The sequence below is a fragment of the Cydia splendana genome, chromosome 16, assembly GCF_910591565.1.
Source record: "Cydia splendana chromosome 16, ilCydSple1.2, whole genome shotgun sequence".
NCBI lineage: Eukaryota > Metazoa > Arthropoda > Insecta > Lepidoptera > Tortricidae > Cydia > Cydia splendana.
In genome coordinates this window covers 15062210-15077288 of record NC_085975.1, presented here as the reverse complement: position 1 = coordinate 15077288, position 15079 = coordinate 15062210, and the positions used below count along the sequence as shown (strand labels likewise).

Below are 15079 nucleotides of genomic sequence, written 5' to 3'. Positions count from 1 at the left end.
CGCCTTTAAGAGCTTACCCCTCTGCCGAAAACCTTGCACAATTGTGCAAACTTTTGTATGGACTGACGTTTATCTGACATGGATATTTGTACGTTATGTACAAATTATGTAGAAATAGCCATACATTTGACGTGCCCCTCCCCCGCAGAAATCGGCAGACTGTTTTGTACAGAAAATGACAGCCAAGGCGTCTCCAGTTATTAAATGCTCTAAGACAAAGGAATAGGTAGACGTAGAAAATGGGACGGAAAGTTACAGCGGATTCAGACTAGCGTTTTCTTCTTCGTGAGTACGGCTTTGACGTATATCTCAGGACGGCCTTACGGGCACTAAGAAAAAAGTCGGACTATAGTCTCCAGGGCAAAGTTGCACGGTAAAAAGGTACTAGCCCTAACACACGACAGTTATAATAAGCGCGTGTACTGCGCGTGAGCTCGTCTCGGACTAGTTTTTCCGATATTCGTCATGGGAAAGTGAATTACTGCGCGCGCGGTTATGTGACCGTTAACGTAATATGGATAATATGTTGCTATTGTTCCTAAATCAAGTTAGAACGCAGTCTGATAACGCTAAATTACTCTCGACGTATTCTTTGAGTTTTTATTCAAAACTAATCCGGATTGATCTGGCAGCTGAGCCGGAATCACTCGCAAACAGGTCGTATTCCACGCTTAAAAAACCTAATAAAACCTGTAGGTACCTACCTAAACTAAAATATAAAGTAAATTTTATATGCACTCTATTTCTATCATCGATTTATTCGGTCAAATTTGTTAAAGGATAAACTTTAATAAAAGGGCACTTGCAAAGTTATTCTGTTTGATCTAATATTCATACTCATAGAACTGTTTGAAAAAGGCGGTCGAAATATATTGGAACGCTTAAGTATGTCATCATAATGTCAATTCAACTTACGAATTGAATTGAAGTTACGAATTGACGTCCAAATTATGGTAGTCGTAGTCTTGTCGTAGTCCATTCACTTGGAGACTGGAGTTCGATTTCAATATCTCTAAGACTCAAATCAGGTTTATTGCGACTTTACTATGCTTAAATATGCGTAGTAAATTCATAATGGAAATGAGCATCGTTGAGTTTAATTATTGCGAGTCCACGGAGTCCAATATGGAAATGCAGCGGCACATCTTCTGAACTTAGTCTACTGTTTTAGGCACTAAGCTAGGGTTGTCACTTTAGCTACTTTAAAGCCAGAAAATTAGAAGGGGCAAAAGATATGGCGCGCCGCGAGAAGCTTGCGATGGGAATATTACCATCGCGCGGGATTTTAACTTTTATCTTAATTACTCGAAAATTAGAACATAAAATATAAATTAGGCATGTTTTTAGTCCGTACCTCAGGAAAAAACGGAATCCTTATAGGATCACTTTGTCGTCCGTCCGTCCGTCCGTCTGTCTATTAAGACCCTTTATCTCGGGAACGGTGGAGGTATCAAGTTGAAATTTAAACCATATTTTACTCAGGTCTACGGTCCCTTGAAGCTGTGAAAAAATCAAATGTCTAAACTAACGGATACGGCCGGTTATGCCGCAAAAAAACGTATATTTCGACACTCTCAAGTAAATCAAAATGTATAGGGTACTTCCCGTTGTAACTATGAAATTTACAATTTTGTGTTAACCACCCTCATAGGATTAAAGGGGCCCACTGTTTAACAGTCCGCCGGACGGTATCGGCCTGTCAGTTGTTCGGAACTGTCAAAATTTTGTTCTAACTGACAGGCTGACAGTGGGCTCCTTAAGAAGAACAGTGATCCAGCGGTTAGCAACCCTACAGTAGAGTGGACGTTGCGCCAGAGTTCTTGACACGGCGTCGGTCGGTCGCGGCCGGCGTACGCGCACGCGCAGGTTTTGCAACAGTCATTAATAGCTAGCCGAATATATTCCAGAATTAAAAAATATTCCCTTCTATTAGAGTTAGACCATGAAAAGTCTGCAGCGATTTTGATAGCCCACGCAGTGCAAGTGTTATTTATACGTCATACTTTCATAGAAGTTTGACGTTTAATAACACTTGCACTGCGTGGGCTATCAAAATCGCTGCATCGGGCTCGCCGTCCTAGTCCAGGGACACCGACAACTCCCGGCTGCATACTATCCCAAATCGTTTATAATCACTGTCCGTTTTTTTTTCACCGCCCGTTTTTAATTTAAAGTCCAGTCTTCGTGAATGACGTTTCATTTCTTGGTCTAACTTTAAGTACATAGAAGCGTGGTCTCTGCCTACCCCTCCGGCAAATAGGCTTGATTATATGTATGTGTTTACATGCATGGCTTTAATATTTACGTGTTGCCTCCATGATGCGCAGAGTAATTAATAGGGAGTACCAATAACCTCCTGACTCTCCTGAGTGCTGTTCTGTCAAAGTATGTGTGTCGTGTTAAGTGCCACTGGAATGATGTACACAAGCGACATATTAGGTACCGCCCGTTTTTGATGTTAAATAGGAATTAATCATTGAATATTGCATAAATAATATGACTGAATAATGAATAGAATATTGGAAATTGGAATCGAGTTCTGTGGACGCCACTGCTACATATTAAGTATTACAATTGTAAAATTACCTATTATAGGTGCTATTGTTTTAAGATACAATAAAGGTACAAACAATTAGGCCAACTATACATATCGCATAACTTCCTATTCTTACAATGGCTGACATTTGACACTGACAGGTGATTGTTGCGCAATCATGTCAGAGTGAAAAGTGGAAGTGATCCGCTGTATGTAAGATTACAATAATTGAATTAGGTAATTGTTATCGCTATTGCACATCGTCATTGCTTTGAAATAAGTTTTTCACATCACCTATTCGGAAAAGGGCTTTTTCTTCCCCGCTAGGATCAAAGTGGCACTTTTCTGTTCTAGGACACTGTTTTTGTTATTTTTTGCATTCTTTTTTTAGCTTTAATAATATTTTGAAACATAATAATTGTGTCAACACTAAGATTTTTTTATTTTCCTCATAGTTGATGTGAAAAGCAGTATGTGTCACGCGATATCAAAATTATTTCGTCTTGGGCCTTAACACTTGAATCCCTGTTACGCTCAGGATTGTACATTGAATCCTGAGCGTAACAGGGATTCACGGAAATCCTTGACGGAAATATATCATTTGGATCCCTTGTAACACAAACTACTATTTTGTCAAAAAAATAATGTTTAGGGTTCCGTATCTCAAAAGGAAAAAAACGGAACTCTTATTAGGATCACTCGTGCGTCTGTCTATCTGTCAGACCATTCCCCCCTTTATCTTCGAAACTTCTTCTTCTTCTTCGTCGTTATCCTCACAGCTGAGGGTCGTGACCACCATAAGTAGCGCTATCTATAAGAAGTCTCCAGGCTGCTCTGTTCTGAGCCTGATGAAGTGCGGACTATGTGCCACTATTACTATCTTCGAAACTACAGGGTCTTAAATTTTGAAAAAACTACACAAAATAGTTCTTTACCTCTAGATGTCAGGAAAACCTATTAGAAATGTGCAGTCAAGCGTGAGTCGGACTTAATTACTTAGTTTTTAATTCGACCCCACGGGTTTTTTAATGACTTCATGACTTTTCATTCACGTTCCACATAAAAAAATATATTGTTAAAAATTGGGTAATGTACGGGAACCTTGAAACGCGAGTCCGACTCGCACTTGTCCGGTTGTTGATACACGGTTTTATCGCTGACTGCACTTTTCTGTCAATAAAAACTAATATGATACAATTAAATTCTAATAAACCCAAACATAATTTAGGTAACGTAAGTTGTTTTATTACAGAGTTCCCATGTCCAGTTCCGGTCTCCATCATCAGATCAGCTCGATGCTGCCATTATTATGGCGTGGCATTGTAACTTTTGTCACCCAACTTACTATACACGTGTGTGAATTTTCAGCTCAATTGAATATTGGATGACTCACGCTAGTCCGGACCGTGCCCGGGCCGAGGCGTCCGTCATGTCATTTTCTAAGACGGCTGACGGTGGTCACGTGGTGCTTTCCATAGAAAACGAAGCGCCGGAAGCTCCGGCCCGGGCCAGGCCCGGTCTAGCGTGAGTCATCCTTAATGGGAAGTGGATCTAATTTAGCTTGCAAGATTTGACTCGTACAAGCATATAGTTACATAGATTGCAATTTAAATAAAAGCTATTCAATGTTGAAACGCAAAATTATTGTCGTTTTAAAATAAGAGCAGAGCGTATCATCGATTGTGTGGGAGCGGCTTTTGGCGGCATGTTCGTGTGACTCATAATGTTAGGTTTCAAGTAAGTAACACATCGCAAACCAGGATTCAAACATGGTCAATAAATTTAACTTGTTTACATACACACAATCACAAACCCGCGATTCTTATCTAGACAGACGGACTCCAACATTTAAATCTAATGAATGTTGCCATTCAATGCGATAAATATATTGTCTACGCCTGATGCCTAGGCACGTCTAGATGTAGACTTAGACTAATAGGGAATATTAGGCAAAGGTCTGCGTAGGTGGCACCTTTGTGGCACATACAGTAAACAAACCACATTGACACATCACACGTCACGTCAATCACATGGCCTACCGCGAAACAAGAAAATCGAAATTTCGTTATCTAATCGCTCTATCACTCTTGCATATTCGAGCGATAAAGAGGCAGATAACTAAATTTCGATTTTCGCGTTTACCGGTAGGCCCTTGTTAACAAACCGCCTTGAAGCATCAATGTCATATTTTATTGTCTGTGAAAACTTGTCAAAAAACAGTTTAAGGCACAGTATGTATAAGTTAGTCTATGAATTTACTGAGTCGGTAGTGCTGCACTCTGGCGGCAGAACCTTGCAGTAATATCCCCTATTGGTCTGAGCTATTCCCCTTTTGCAAATTATTGATGATTTTGACACGATAACTGATGAAATAAAACTATTGAAACGGATTATATCGCGTATATTGAATTCATCCCGACGTTTCGAATCCTTTACGGCGTTCGTGGTCAACGGGTGACTGAGGTAAAACAAATATAATCCGTTATATAATCCGTTTTCCGTAATCCGTTATCGTCGGATGCGTTAATCCGTTTCAATAGTTTTATTTCATGAGTAACTATCGCGGTAACCGGAGACAATATTATGATAACTGATGTTTTTAATTTGAACACGAACCTATTTAACTGCTGCATTACAAATGAAAGTTACGGTCGATATATACTTACTCGCTCTATTTTATAGGCGCGTATAAAACGCTAGTCTGAAACCGCCCTAAAACGTGTTTTTAATTTGATCGCATTGCGTATGCTCTGATCACATCATAGAATCGATAATTATGATATAATATTATTCGAAATTTAGTTTTACCTAACACTTAAGAGCCCATCAACGTGCACACTAGCGCCACTGCGCATTTAAATAATCACGATTTAATAATCGTGATTATTTAAATTTAACGATAGGTATTTAAAAAAGGGGGCCACTACGTACTGTATTTTGTATTTTGTATAGTACCTTTTGAATACATCAAACTAGTTTTTATGTTGCAGGATTCGTCGATCTATGAACTCAAAATAAAAACGGCCGTTTTAACTTTGGACGCATAGATTGACGAATCCAGCAACATAAAAACTACTTTGATGTATTCAAAAGGTACTTAAATCCAAATAGTTTCTTAGCCTTAGTATTAGGCATACCATGACAAAACTATTATAGTTAGGGTAAAGAGAAATAGGGCCGGTTTTGTCCGGCTGACACTGTTAACCATGTTAAAAAACAAAACGTAGCGGCCCCCTTTTTAAAATATCTTTCGTTAAATTAGCTAGTGTGCACGTTGATGGGCTCTTAACAATTAATTTCAACTCTATAATTATTCTCCATAAGTAGATATTTCATATACCTAGGTGAAAGCAAATAGGTCATCCCAAACTCGCCTTGAAGCTGCCGATACCATCAGTCCTTATTAGGCCCCATCCATACTGACAACAATCATATTGTGCCGCGTTTATGGGTATGGCCTTTGACTAATCACTTATGAATAGAATTTATCTAAGCGCGTTAACAATAGTATATTTTAATGTAAAGATTGCTATGTGCGAATAAATAGTTTGTCTAGGAGTATCTATTGTCAGATGTGGCTCACTCCGCGATTTCGTCGCTTTGCTACAGGTAGCTAAAAGTACATCCGTTCCACACCAATTTTGGTGGCTAGTCATAAGCCGCGCGTGGGGCTGTCGCCACCTAGCGGCCATATATGTCCTGATCGTAACAGAGGCGTTTTGTTAGAGAGTGAGTCTTTCTGTACCTAGTACTATTATTTATTCTGTGCTATTGTTTGAAATAGTATACAAATCATTTTAAACTAATCTCTGTATCTTTAGGTATTTAAATAAAAGTAAACAAATAATTTGTAAATTTTAGGGTAGTTATAACATTTATTGGTTAACCAACCAAAATACAAAACCGCTTGGATCTGTCACTGAACGACCTGATTTTAACCTACATTATTTGATCATGTAATGTTTCATCTACCCTCAACTGGCTTAAGGAGCCATTTGAGGGTAGATTTTGTTTACTTTTATTTAAATACTTATATACAGAGTATAGGAGTACTTATTTTTTTGAAACAGTATAAATATCATTTTAACCTAACAATCACTATAAGGTGGTAGTTACTGGTGCTCGACGCGGTCCCAGTACATGTCATCTTGAAACTTAAGTCATTGTCAATAGAGGTGACAGGGTGTCATCTATTGGGCATTAGCATGTCGAGCACTAGTACCACCACCTTATAGCTGACACCGGGTGGATATTTGACTCTACATTTTGTTAACGTAGACTAACGAGTTTTCGTTACATTGCCGACTACTAAGTTAAAAATTGTTACTACATTCAAAAGTTTAATCAGATATACGGATCAGATACCGCAATGAAAACTGCATGCAAGTTACAGTTTTGAATGATTCACGCTTAGTTTTACTAGACTTATATCGACCGGGATATTAACCATGATTACTTTTTGTATTCAAGATCGGCTACGCATGCCACACCACACGTGGGCACACGAACGTCTTCAGCAGCGGAGTTGAAACAGTCGCCGTGGTCGAAATCGGCCGGGAGAGTAACTAATATACATTTAATTATTTATTTATTTACCTTTTGTATTGTTTTCGAGCTCCCGATATTTCGACGCAGTTATATGCATGCATGCAGTTACAGCATCGAAATATCGGGAGCTCGAAAACATACAAAAGGTACTTAATCACGGTTCATATCCCGGTCGATATACAGTCTAGTGCCTGCAAATTCTTGCTAGTCTATCTAAACCTTGCTTAAACGCTATTTTTTTCGGGAGCTAAACGCGATCTAAACTCCCACCAAGTTGTAAACTTTATTCACCACGTTGACCAAAGTTCAATTATGTCACAAGATGTCATTAAATCATCTCGAATAGGGCCCAAGATGCAATCGTCATGTGTTAAGACTATTTGCGGTAATTTTCAGATGCTCTTGACCGATATAGAGCATTGTTGAGTGCTATTGTTATAAAATAGGATAATATAGTATTTTATGACGAGTTTAAGACCGTTTAAAGTCATGCTTGTGAACAAAATGAATCATTTTAAACACGCGATTGTTAAAGAACACGAGTTTGTTTGGTCATAATACTTATAATAATTTTTACATGCTCTTGACCGATATAGAGCATTGTTGAGTGCTATTGTTATAAAATAGGATAATATAGTATTTTATGACGAGTTTAAGACCGTTTAAAGTCATGCTTGTGAACAAAATGAATCATTTTAAACACGCGATTGTCAAAGAATATGAGTTTGTTTGGTCATAATACTTACATAAGCAGTAAAGGATGACTCACGTTAGACCGGGCCGGGGCCGGATGTGTTAATTGGGAATGTAACATTAAAACATTTTATTATAAACTAGCGACTCGCCCCCGCTTCGCACGGGTACAAAACCTTAACAAATAATACACTTACACCTCAAGAATCACTCTATTTCCGAAAATCGAATATCCGTTCAGTATTTTTTGAGTTTATCGCGAACAAACACACAGACAGACGCGGCGGGGGACTTTGTTGTATACGGTATAGTGATAAAAATATTTTAAAGGAAATCAACTCAATATAAAATTTATTCATTTAAAGTGGCGACTGTTAAAAACTTGTTCTTCGATCACGCCTTAAATTAGTTCAATTAAATTAAATTATAACGTATACATTTCATTTCTTATCTCGAATTATTTTGAACATAAATTCTGTCGGGGTAAGTGATTGTTTCATAATAGTTAATTGAATGAGTGTTGGCGCCGAGAGTGAACATGTTTATGTCACTGTTTCATAATTATTAATAATTGAAAAACGATAAGTTTATGGATGGTTTAATAAGTTTTGCCGGTGTTGCGTGGGACACAGTGCTATGGAGAATGGAATATCGTACTAAATGGCGAGTTGAAATTAAATTAGTTGAGAAACAGTTATCAAAATCCAGTGATGTCTGGGGACGACCGACCAGGGCAAGAGAAAAACTTGGAGGGTATCCTAATACAATTTTTCTACTCCATTTCTCTTTAAGGCCTGCGCAAACCGGCGGAGCGCAGCGCAGATCACTGTAAAATTATCAATGTATTTTCTTCCCTATTTCAATTACCTAAAGGTATAAATTTACAGTTAATTTCTATGCGCATGCCGCGGCATCCCTCGGCCTGCGCCGAAGTGCTCCCTGGTGCGCTGGCCGCCAGCGCCGGGCTGGCGGGCGTTCGCGGTATCGCGGGGGATTTTACCTCGCCGGTGTGCGCTGCGCGGCGTAAATCCTCCTCGGTGATCTGCGCTGCGCTCCGCCGGTTTGCGCTGGCCTTAAGAGCCAACGGGAGTGGTCATTTCTCCATACAAACGTACTCCTCGTTTTCCTCCGTGGTTTTTGAAGCTAGAGCAATGATTTTTTCAACACAGATTAATATTGTCAATATCTGTGTCGGACCGTTTTGCTTTTTTTGATATTTTTGTGTTTTAAGGCGCTAGAGCCCTTCAAAAATGGCCAAAATGGCCTAATTGACTATGCCGCAATGAGAGGCGTGGCATTCAAAACTGATATCAATTAGCCAAAAAAGCAAAACGGTCCGACACAGATAATTTCATAATCATTTAGATTTCCAAATTTGGTTACGATTGGTTAAGTTTTGGAGGAGGAAACAGAGGAGTACGAAACCTCGATTTTTGAGATTTTTCGCCTTGTCCTTATCGCACTACTTTTAGGTGCCGCTTCCGTTAGCGAGATGGGTATATTTACCTAAAATATTTAAAACTCAGCTCCTGCCCATACAACCATTTCCAGTCGCCGTTACGACGCGGTGTTGACACATCTTGTGTCGACACCGTCTGTTTCGGTCACAATTCCAGTCGCAGAGTCGTCGCCGTGTCGACACAGTGTGGTCGCCGTGTGCACACATTGTTTCGAGTTTGCGACTACTTTATGCCAAAATCATTCGTTCATTCGTTCATTTTGTTCCTGTCAAATGGAAACTGTCAGATGGAAAAATACTTAAATAAAAATAAGTGACATTAATACGCCATCTCTAAAACGGATTACAAGACGTAATTATATATTGTTTGCATTTATAGTACAATAGGACTTAAATTATTATGGGGAATTAAACTGCTCGAGTGATTTGATAAACTAAGTGTAATATAATCAACGCGCCACCACATTGTTTTAGTTTAGCCGGAAATGAAATTGTTTACTTCTCAGTGCCTGTGTTCATAACTATATTATTCGAAGCATTTTTAGTACTTTGATGCGTATACTATACTTAAATAACAGAAATAACGCTTTACATACTACGAAACTTGTTAATTATGATGTATAAATATAGTACAAATTTCCACGCCACTTTTCACACCTTCAAAAGATGATTTTGGTTATAAGACCTATCCTATGTCCTGTTCCGGGACGCAAACTATTTCTATACCAAATTTCAACGAAATCGGTTCAGCGGTTAAGCGTCAAGAGGAGTTTCAAAAAAACCGGCCAAGTGCGAGTCGGACTCGCGTATTAAGGGTTCAGTACATTAAGTCCGACTCGCGCTTGACTGCACATTTCTAATAGGTTTTCCTGTCATATATAGGTAAAGAACTATTTTGTGTATTCAGACGGACATACATACAGACGCACGAGTGATCCTATTATTCAACTGTTGTTTTTAATCGTCCCGGTACGCCCGGTTCACGTCTATTCTAGTAACATTCCAGTACAACGATCGAATACCGTGCTGGACTGGATCATTTAGTTTCGTTTTATTTCCGCTGCAGGGGACCACCGAGGGCGCCGCGGCTTTTGGCCGAAGGGTTTCGTGTTTCGTAGGTTCCGGGGCAAACTACCGAATCCGACACAAGGCCAGACGATTCAACGGAGCCACGCCGTTGTTTTGCCAAAAAAGTGTTTAGTTTTAAGCTTTGTTAATTTTGTATGTAATGTATGTTAGTTTTTAAGGCATATATATGTATTTAAGGGCCTATGTTGACTGATAATCCACTGAAAATCAGCGTCGTTGCACTATATGCTCCGACACATGCTGAGTGGTATCCTCTTTGAGCCAACAAGTTACAAAACTATGTCGTATAAATAAGTACCTATTTAATATCTATTAATCTTAAGATTGTTGTGTCAAATAAATTGTTTTCATTTCATAATAAACGATTTTTTTTTTTTATAAACATGTAACCGACTTCACTGTTGTCAGCCGCCCTTCTTGTCACTGTGTCTCGGTTCTTATCCCCTACAACTATGTCAATGGGTTTCTTAATGCATACAGCCACGTCGGTTTTAATTAAAAGCTGTAATAGTTTTGCGGTTTCGTCAGCGTCCAGCCCTTCTTTGTTTATTACCACTTTACCTAAGTAAGGTTTGATTGGACATAAATTGAGTAATTCACTGTTATTAGTTATTAATGTAGGTTTTAAGGTGTGGAGGTATTTAAGCGGCTTCGGGGTATGCTATATGATATGAATTAATATTATTGGTCTCGGGGCATTGGTCATGGTTACTTAAAAGGGGGTCCAGATTTTAAATTCGTAATTCATCCGCTATTTACTATTTTTCTAAAGATTATCCATTTCAATCCTTAAGGTAAAGATATTAATTGAGCGTTTCATTTATTTTTTGCCATTTTTATATATTGTGACCTTTTTTGCCACTTTTGTGTTATTTCTAGTCAGGATCGCGATCCCTTTTTATCCTTATAGGAGAAAAAAGTGTCCTAAAATTTCCGTAGATTTTTCAAACTTTCCTTTTTGTTACCGCCATACAAAGTAGGTACATGGGGAAATGGTAGGTAACACAATATGAAAAAAATTCTGGGATTTTTTTTATCCCATTAGGATATATAAAAATGGCAAAAAATAAAAGAAACGCTCAATTACATAGGTAACTTACAAACTCTAATGAGTTGTATAAAAAGACCAGAGCCTCTACCATCAGTTTTAACATTGACATAACGCTCACGTCTACGTAATTTACTTTCTGTACATCTCGCTTGCACTATTGCTCGCATATGCGAGTACGAGCGAGATGCATAGAAAGTAAGTTACGTAAACGTGAGCGTTATGTCAATGTCAAAACTGGTGGTAGCCGTACTGGGTCTAAGGGCCGGTTGCACAAACCACAGTTGACGGACTGATCAACGTCAGCACTGAACTATGGAACTTTCCTTACAATACAATTCAGGGAACGCTTTGACGGTGACGGACTCAGAGGTGACAGACGGTTTCGTGCAACCGATCCTAAGAGTTATAGAAATTAACTGTAAACTTGGCAGTATACAGTTTTGTAATTTTACACGTACGGTAACATTTTTAAAATATTTTTATTCCATCTATTTACCAAATTTTTTTACTATTTCAGGCTGCCAGCGCCCTCTTCACACTAGATAGCGCGCGCGGCAAAGCGCTGTCCCGGAGCTTGGCGAAACGCGAACGCCGTCGCCGCCGATGCCGCGCCGTTTTCGCTATACTGGCTCTACTGATGTTGTTGGCTGCTGTCGGTGCGGTGGAGCTACTACTGTCGAGGGGACAGAGGGTGTTTGGCGTTGTGTTACGATAGCAGAGGTATCTATTTACCCCCTTATTCATAAAACTTTACGGGCCTGATTTAGTTAAATTATGTTTTATCCCTTTCTTAAAATACATAAGTCGAAATGACAGATAAAGACAAACGATTATTAACTACCTACTTAATTGAGGTTTGTAGCGCGTTTATGAATAAGGGAGCTTAGTCTGTAGCAGTCCCCAACCTTGGTTAGAGGCGAATGCCGTCGCGTCGCCGCTGATTCTGCGCCGCCCTAGCCATATTAGCCCTACTGACGCTCTTGGCTGCTGGGTGCTGGGTGTTTGGAGCTGTGTTGCGATAGCAGAGGTATCCAGACCAGATCAGAAGCAGGCCAGAGGGGGGCAGTCCGTTGCTGTCCTTAAGCTCGGGAACGCCGTCGCCGCCGAAGCCGCGCTACTTTAGCTGTACTATACCTATAGATGTCGTTGGCCGCCGGCGGCGTGGTGGAGATAGAATAAAGGTACGTTTGTGCTAGCATCAGTATCTAAATAACTTTGTTACGCGACTGTGTGATGATTTGGGTGGTAAATATTCTTCCAAAACCAATTTTGTAGACTTGCGGTAAAACATAGTGGTCAAAGTAAAATATTATGATTATGAAATAAATTCCTTAATAAATATTTCATTTGTATTTTCAGGTGCTTGCAATAACTACATTTGGGGTCGTGTTTCCTTACAACGATGATCTGTACGACGATGTGTTAGAATTATGGCACTTAGAGACAATTTTTAATTTCTATCGAACGACTATAATATCATTCATGTAACTCTTCCTCATAGCATGAGAAATGTTATACAATAATTTCTTAATACCTAAAAAACGCCTTGGTAATTGTATTTTGATACAATTGTCAAGGCGTTTAGGTTGAGTAGAAGGACGAGCATTTTGCTTACTCCGATATACTCTCTAATAGTGACTATATATAAAGTCTACCGATACCTATCGTAAAATTTTAGTTTTATTGACGATTATTATTCCACTATCGAATCAAGTTAGAAATTAATCCTAATTATCATATTTTGTATTGTTAAATTAAGGCTATGAAGCTTCAGGCCCATATGTTATATTTTTCGGAAATTAAATCAAACTTTATTTATTTAAGGATTACCAACGATTAATATATCTATACAAAGTAAGTAACACAAGAATATAAAGAAATACAGAGTCATAGGCAAGTCCTTAGCTGATTATGGGTGACCTATGGCTAACAGTAAAAAAAATATTGTGTAAATAACACTTGTCTTATCAATGTATCGCAAACTGCGACTATCATAATAAGACCCGTAATTATCTGCAAATAAATGTATCGATAAATATAATTGTTTACACAATTACTTATATTTCGATCGCTGGATTAACAATCAAATCAAAATCTCGCTTTATTAGTGTCTATGTTGGTTTTTTGGTCTTTGTTTAGTTAATTTAAATTTTTCAAATAATTATCATATAATGCATTACTATAAATAATTATTTATAACGTAGTTATAAATAATTTTAAGATACAATAAGTAGTTATTATATTTGATAGTGGGATACAATCACATATTGTATATTGTAAATATTAAGTAAAAGCTATTAGCTTAATGCGAATTAATATGATAAGTTTATTATATAGTGAATCAATGAATTTATGAGTTTCATAAAGATGAAACTATGAAATGTACGTAGGTAAAATGTTTGATATTTTTTTTATGCCCAGTGGTTTTAAAATATGTATCAAATCATAAGTACATTGTACATTGTATAAAAAAATATCATCATCCACCTTTTATAACAGGTGCCATAAAGAATATTTGAATTGTAATTACAGTGATTTATGTTACACACGTTAATATAATAGTATATTGCCTGTAATAAGAATTGAATTTAGATAAATGTATGGTATTTATAAGTGCTTTCAATGTAAACGAAGTACCTACCCTAATGTATTGCTTGGATTACTCCAAACTAAAGAACCCTGAAAAGCTGAAAAAACTTGTAAAATGATAAAGAGATACCGAGCATTTTAAGTAGATATTTTTCTAGGTTTTGGCAATATGTCAATTGCAATACTCTTATTACTTATTATCATTGTGTTTATTTGTCTTTTTTATAATTATTTTTACTAGGCCTAATTACAAGTTGATTTTTAAATACATATAGCATCAATATGGGTAACAATTCTCTAACACCTTCTCAGTTTATTTTGCCATGGACATTGTCATATATAATTACTTCGTTTATATAATTACTTCGTGTTGTTGTAGATCAATGACCATGGATCAAATTTTAAACAATACATAAATAAGGTTATTAATGATTTTTAAAATTTTGTGATGATATTGGTATAGCAACAAAGCGTAGTGTGATGTTTGTGTATATAACTCAATAGATGTAGTTGTTATATTTTAGTTTGTATTCATATAAAGTATTTACTATCATTTAAAATAAGATTATTAAAATGTAAAATGTAAAAATATTCAAAAACTCTTAAAAAGCGCTGGTAATGTGCAATAGTGCTTACGTAAATATATGATTCTGCTTTTATTTTTATAATATAAAGCAGTTTTATTATATTGATTGATTGTTCAAAATACCTGTAACAACATTTTTCTGGCTGCGCCGACTCTGTCAAAAGAGTCCCTTACTTTATGTTATTTGTTCCGTTATTCGTATAGTACTTAAAAAAGTGTTTATTTTCCTTGAGAATAGTTTATACTATCAGTTTATACTACCTATTATACTTGATGTAACAAGATTTTGTCAGTCACGCCGACTCTAACAAAATAGTGTAAGTCTAGCCTCTTAAGGCCTAATCTGCAAACAATGTACACTCCGTTTCAATCTAATTAGAGCCTTTCACTAAACCAAATAAAGTAACATTTCTTTTATTTCATTGCTTTCTCAAACGAATTAAATTAATCTCAATTGACTATACAATAAGGTTCAAATTAAAAATAGTAAAATTTTATATGGTGTGCCTTACGAGGCTAGTAATATTA

General features: G+C 37.4%; 1 protein-coding gene across 1 annotated transcript in view; it reads left to right on the top strand.

Annotated features, from left to right (window-relative positions):
* Window positions 1–12822, top strand: part of LOC134798056 (uncharacterized) — a 92421-nt gene extending 79599 nt beyond the window's left edge. The window contains exons 7-8 of the mRNA XM_063770383.1: window positions 11894–12096; window positions 12736–12822. Of these exons, the coding sequence (XP_063626453.1) occupies window positions 11894–12091 (198 nt within the window). The 3' untranslated portion in view covers window positions 12092–12096; window positions 12736–12822. The remainder of the gene's footprint in view (window positions 1–11893; window positions 12097–12735) is intronic.
* Window positions 12823–15079: the final 2257 nt, after the last annotated feature.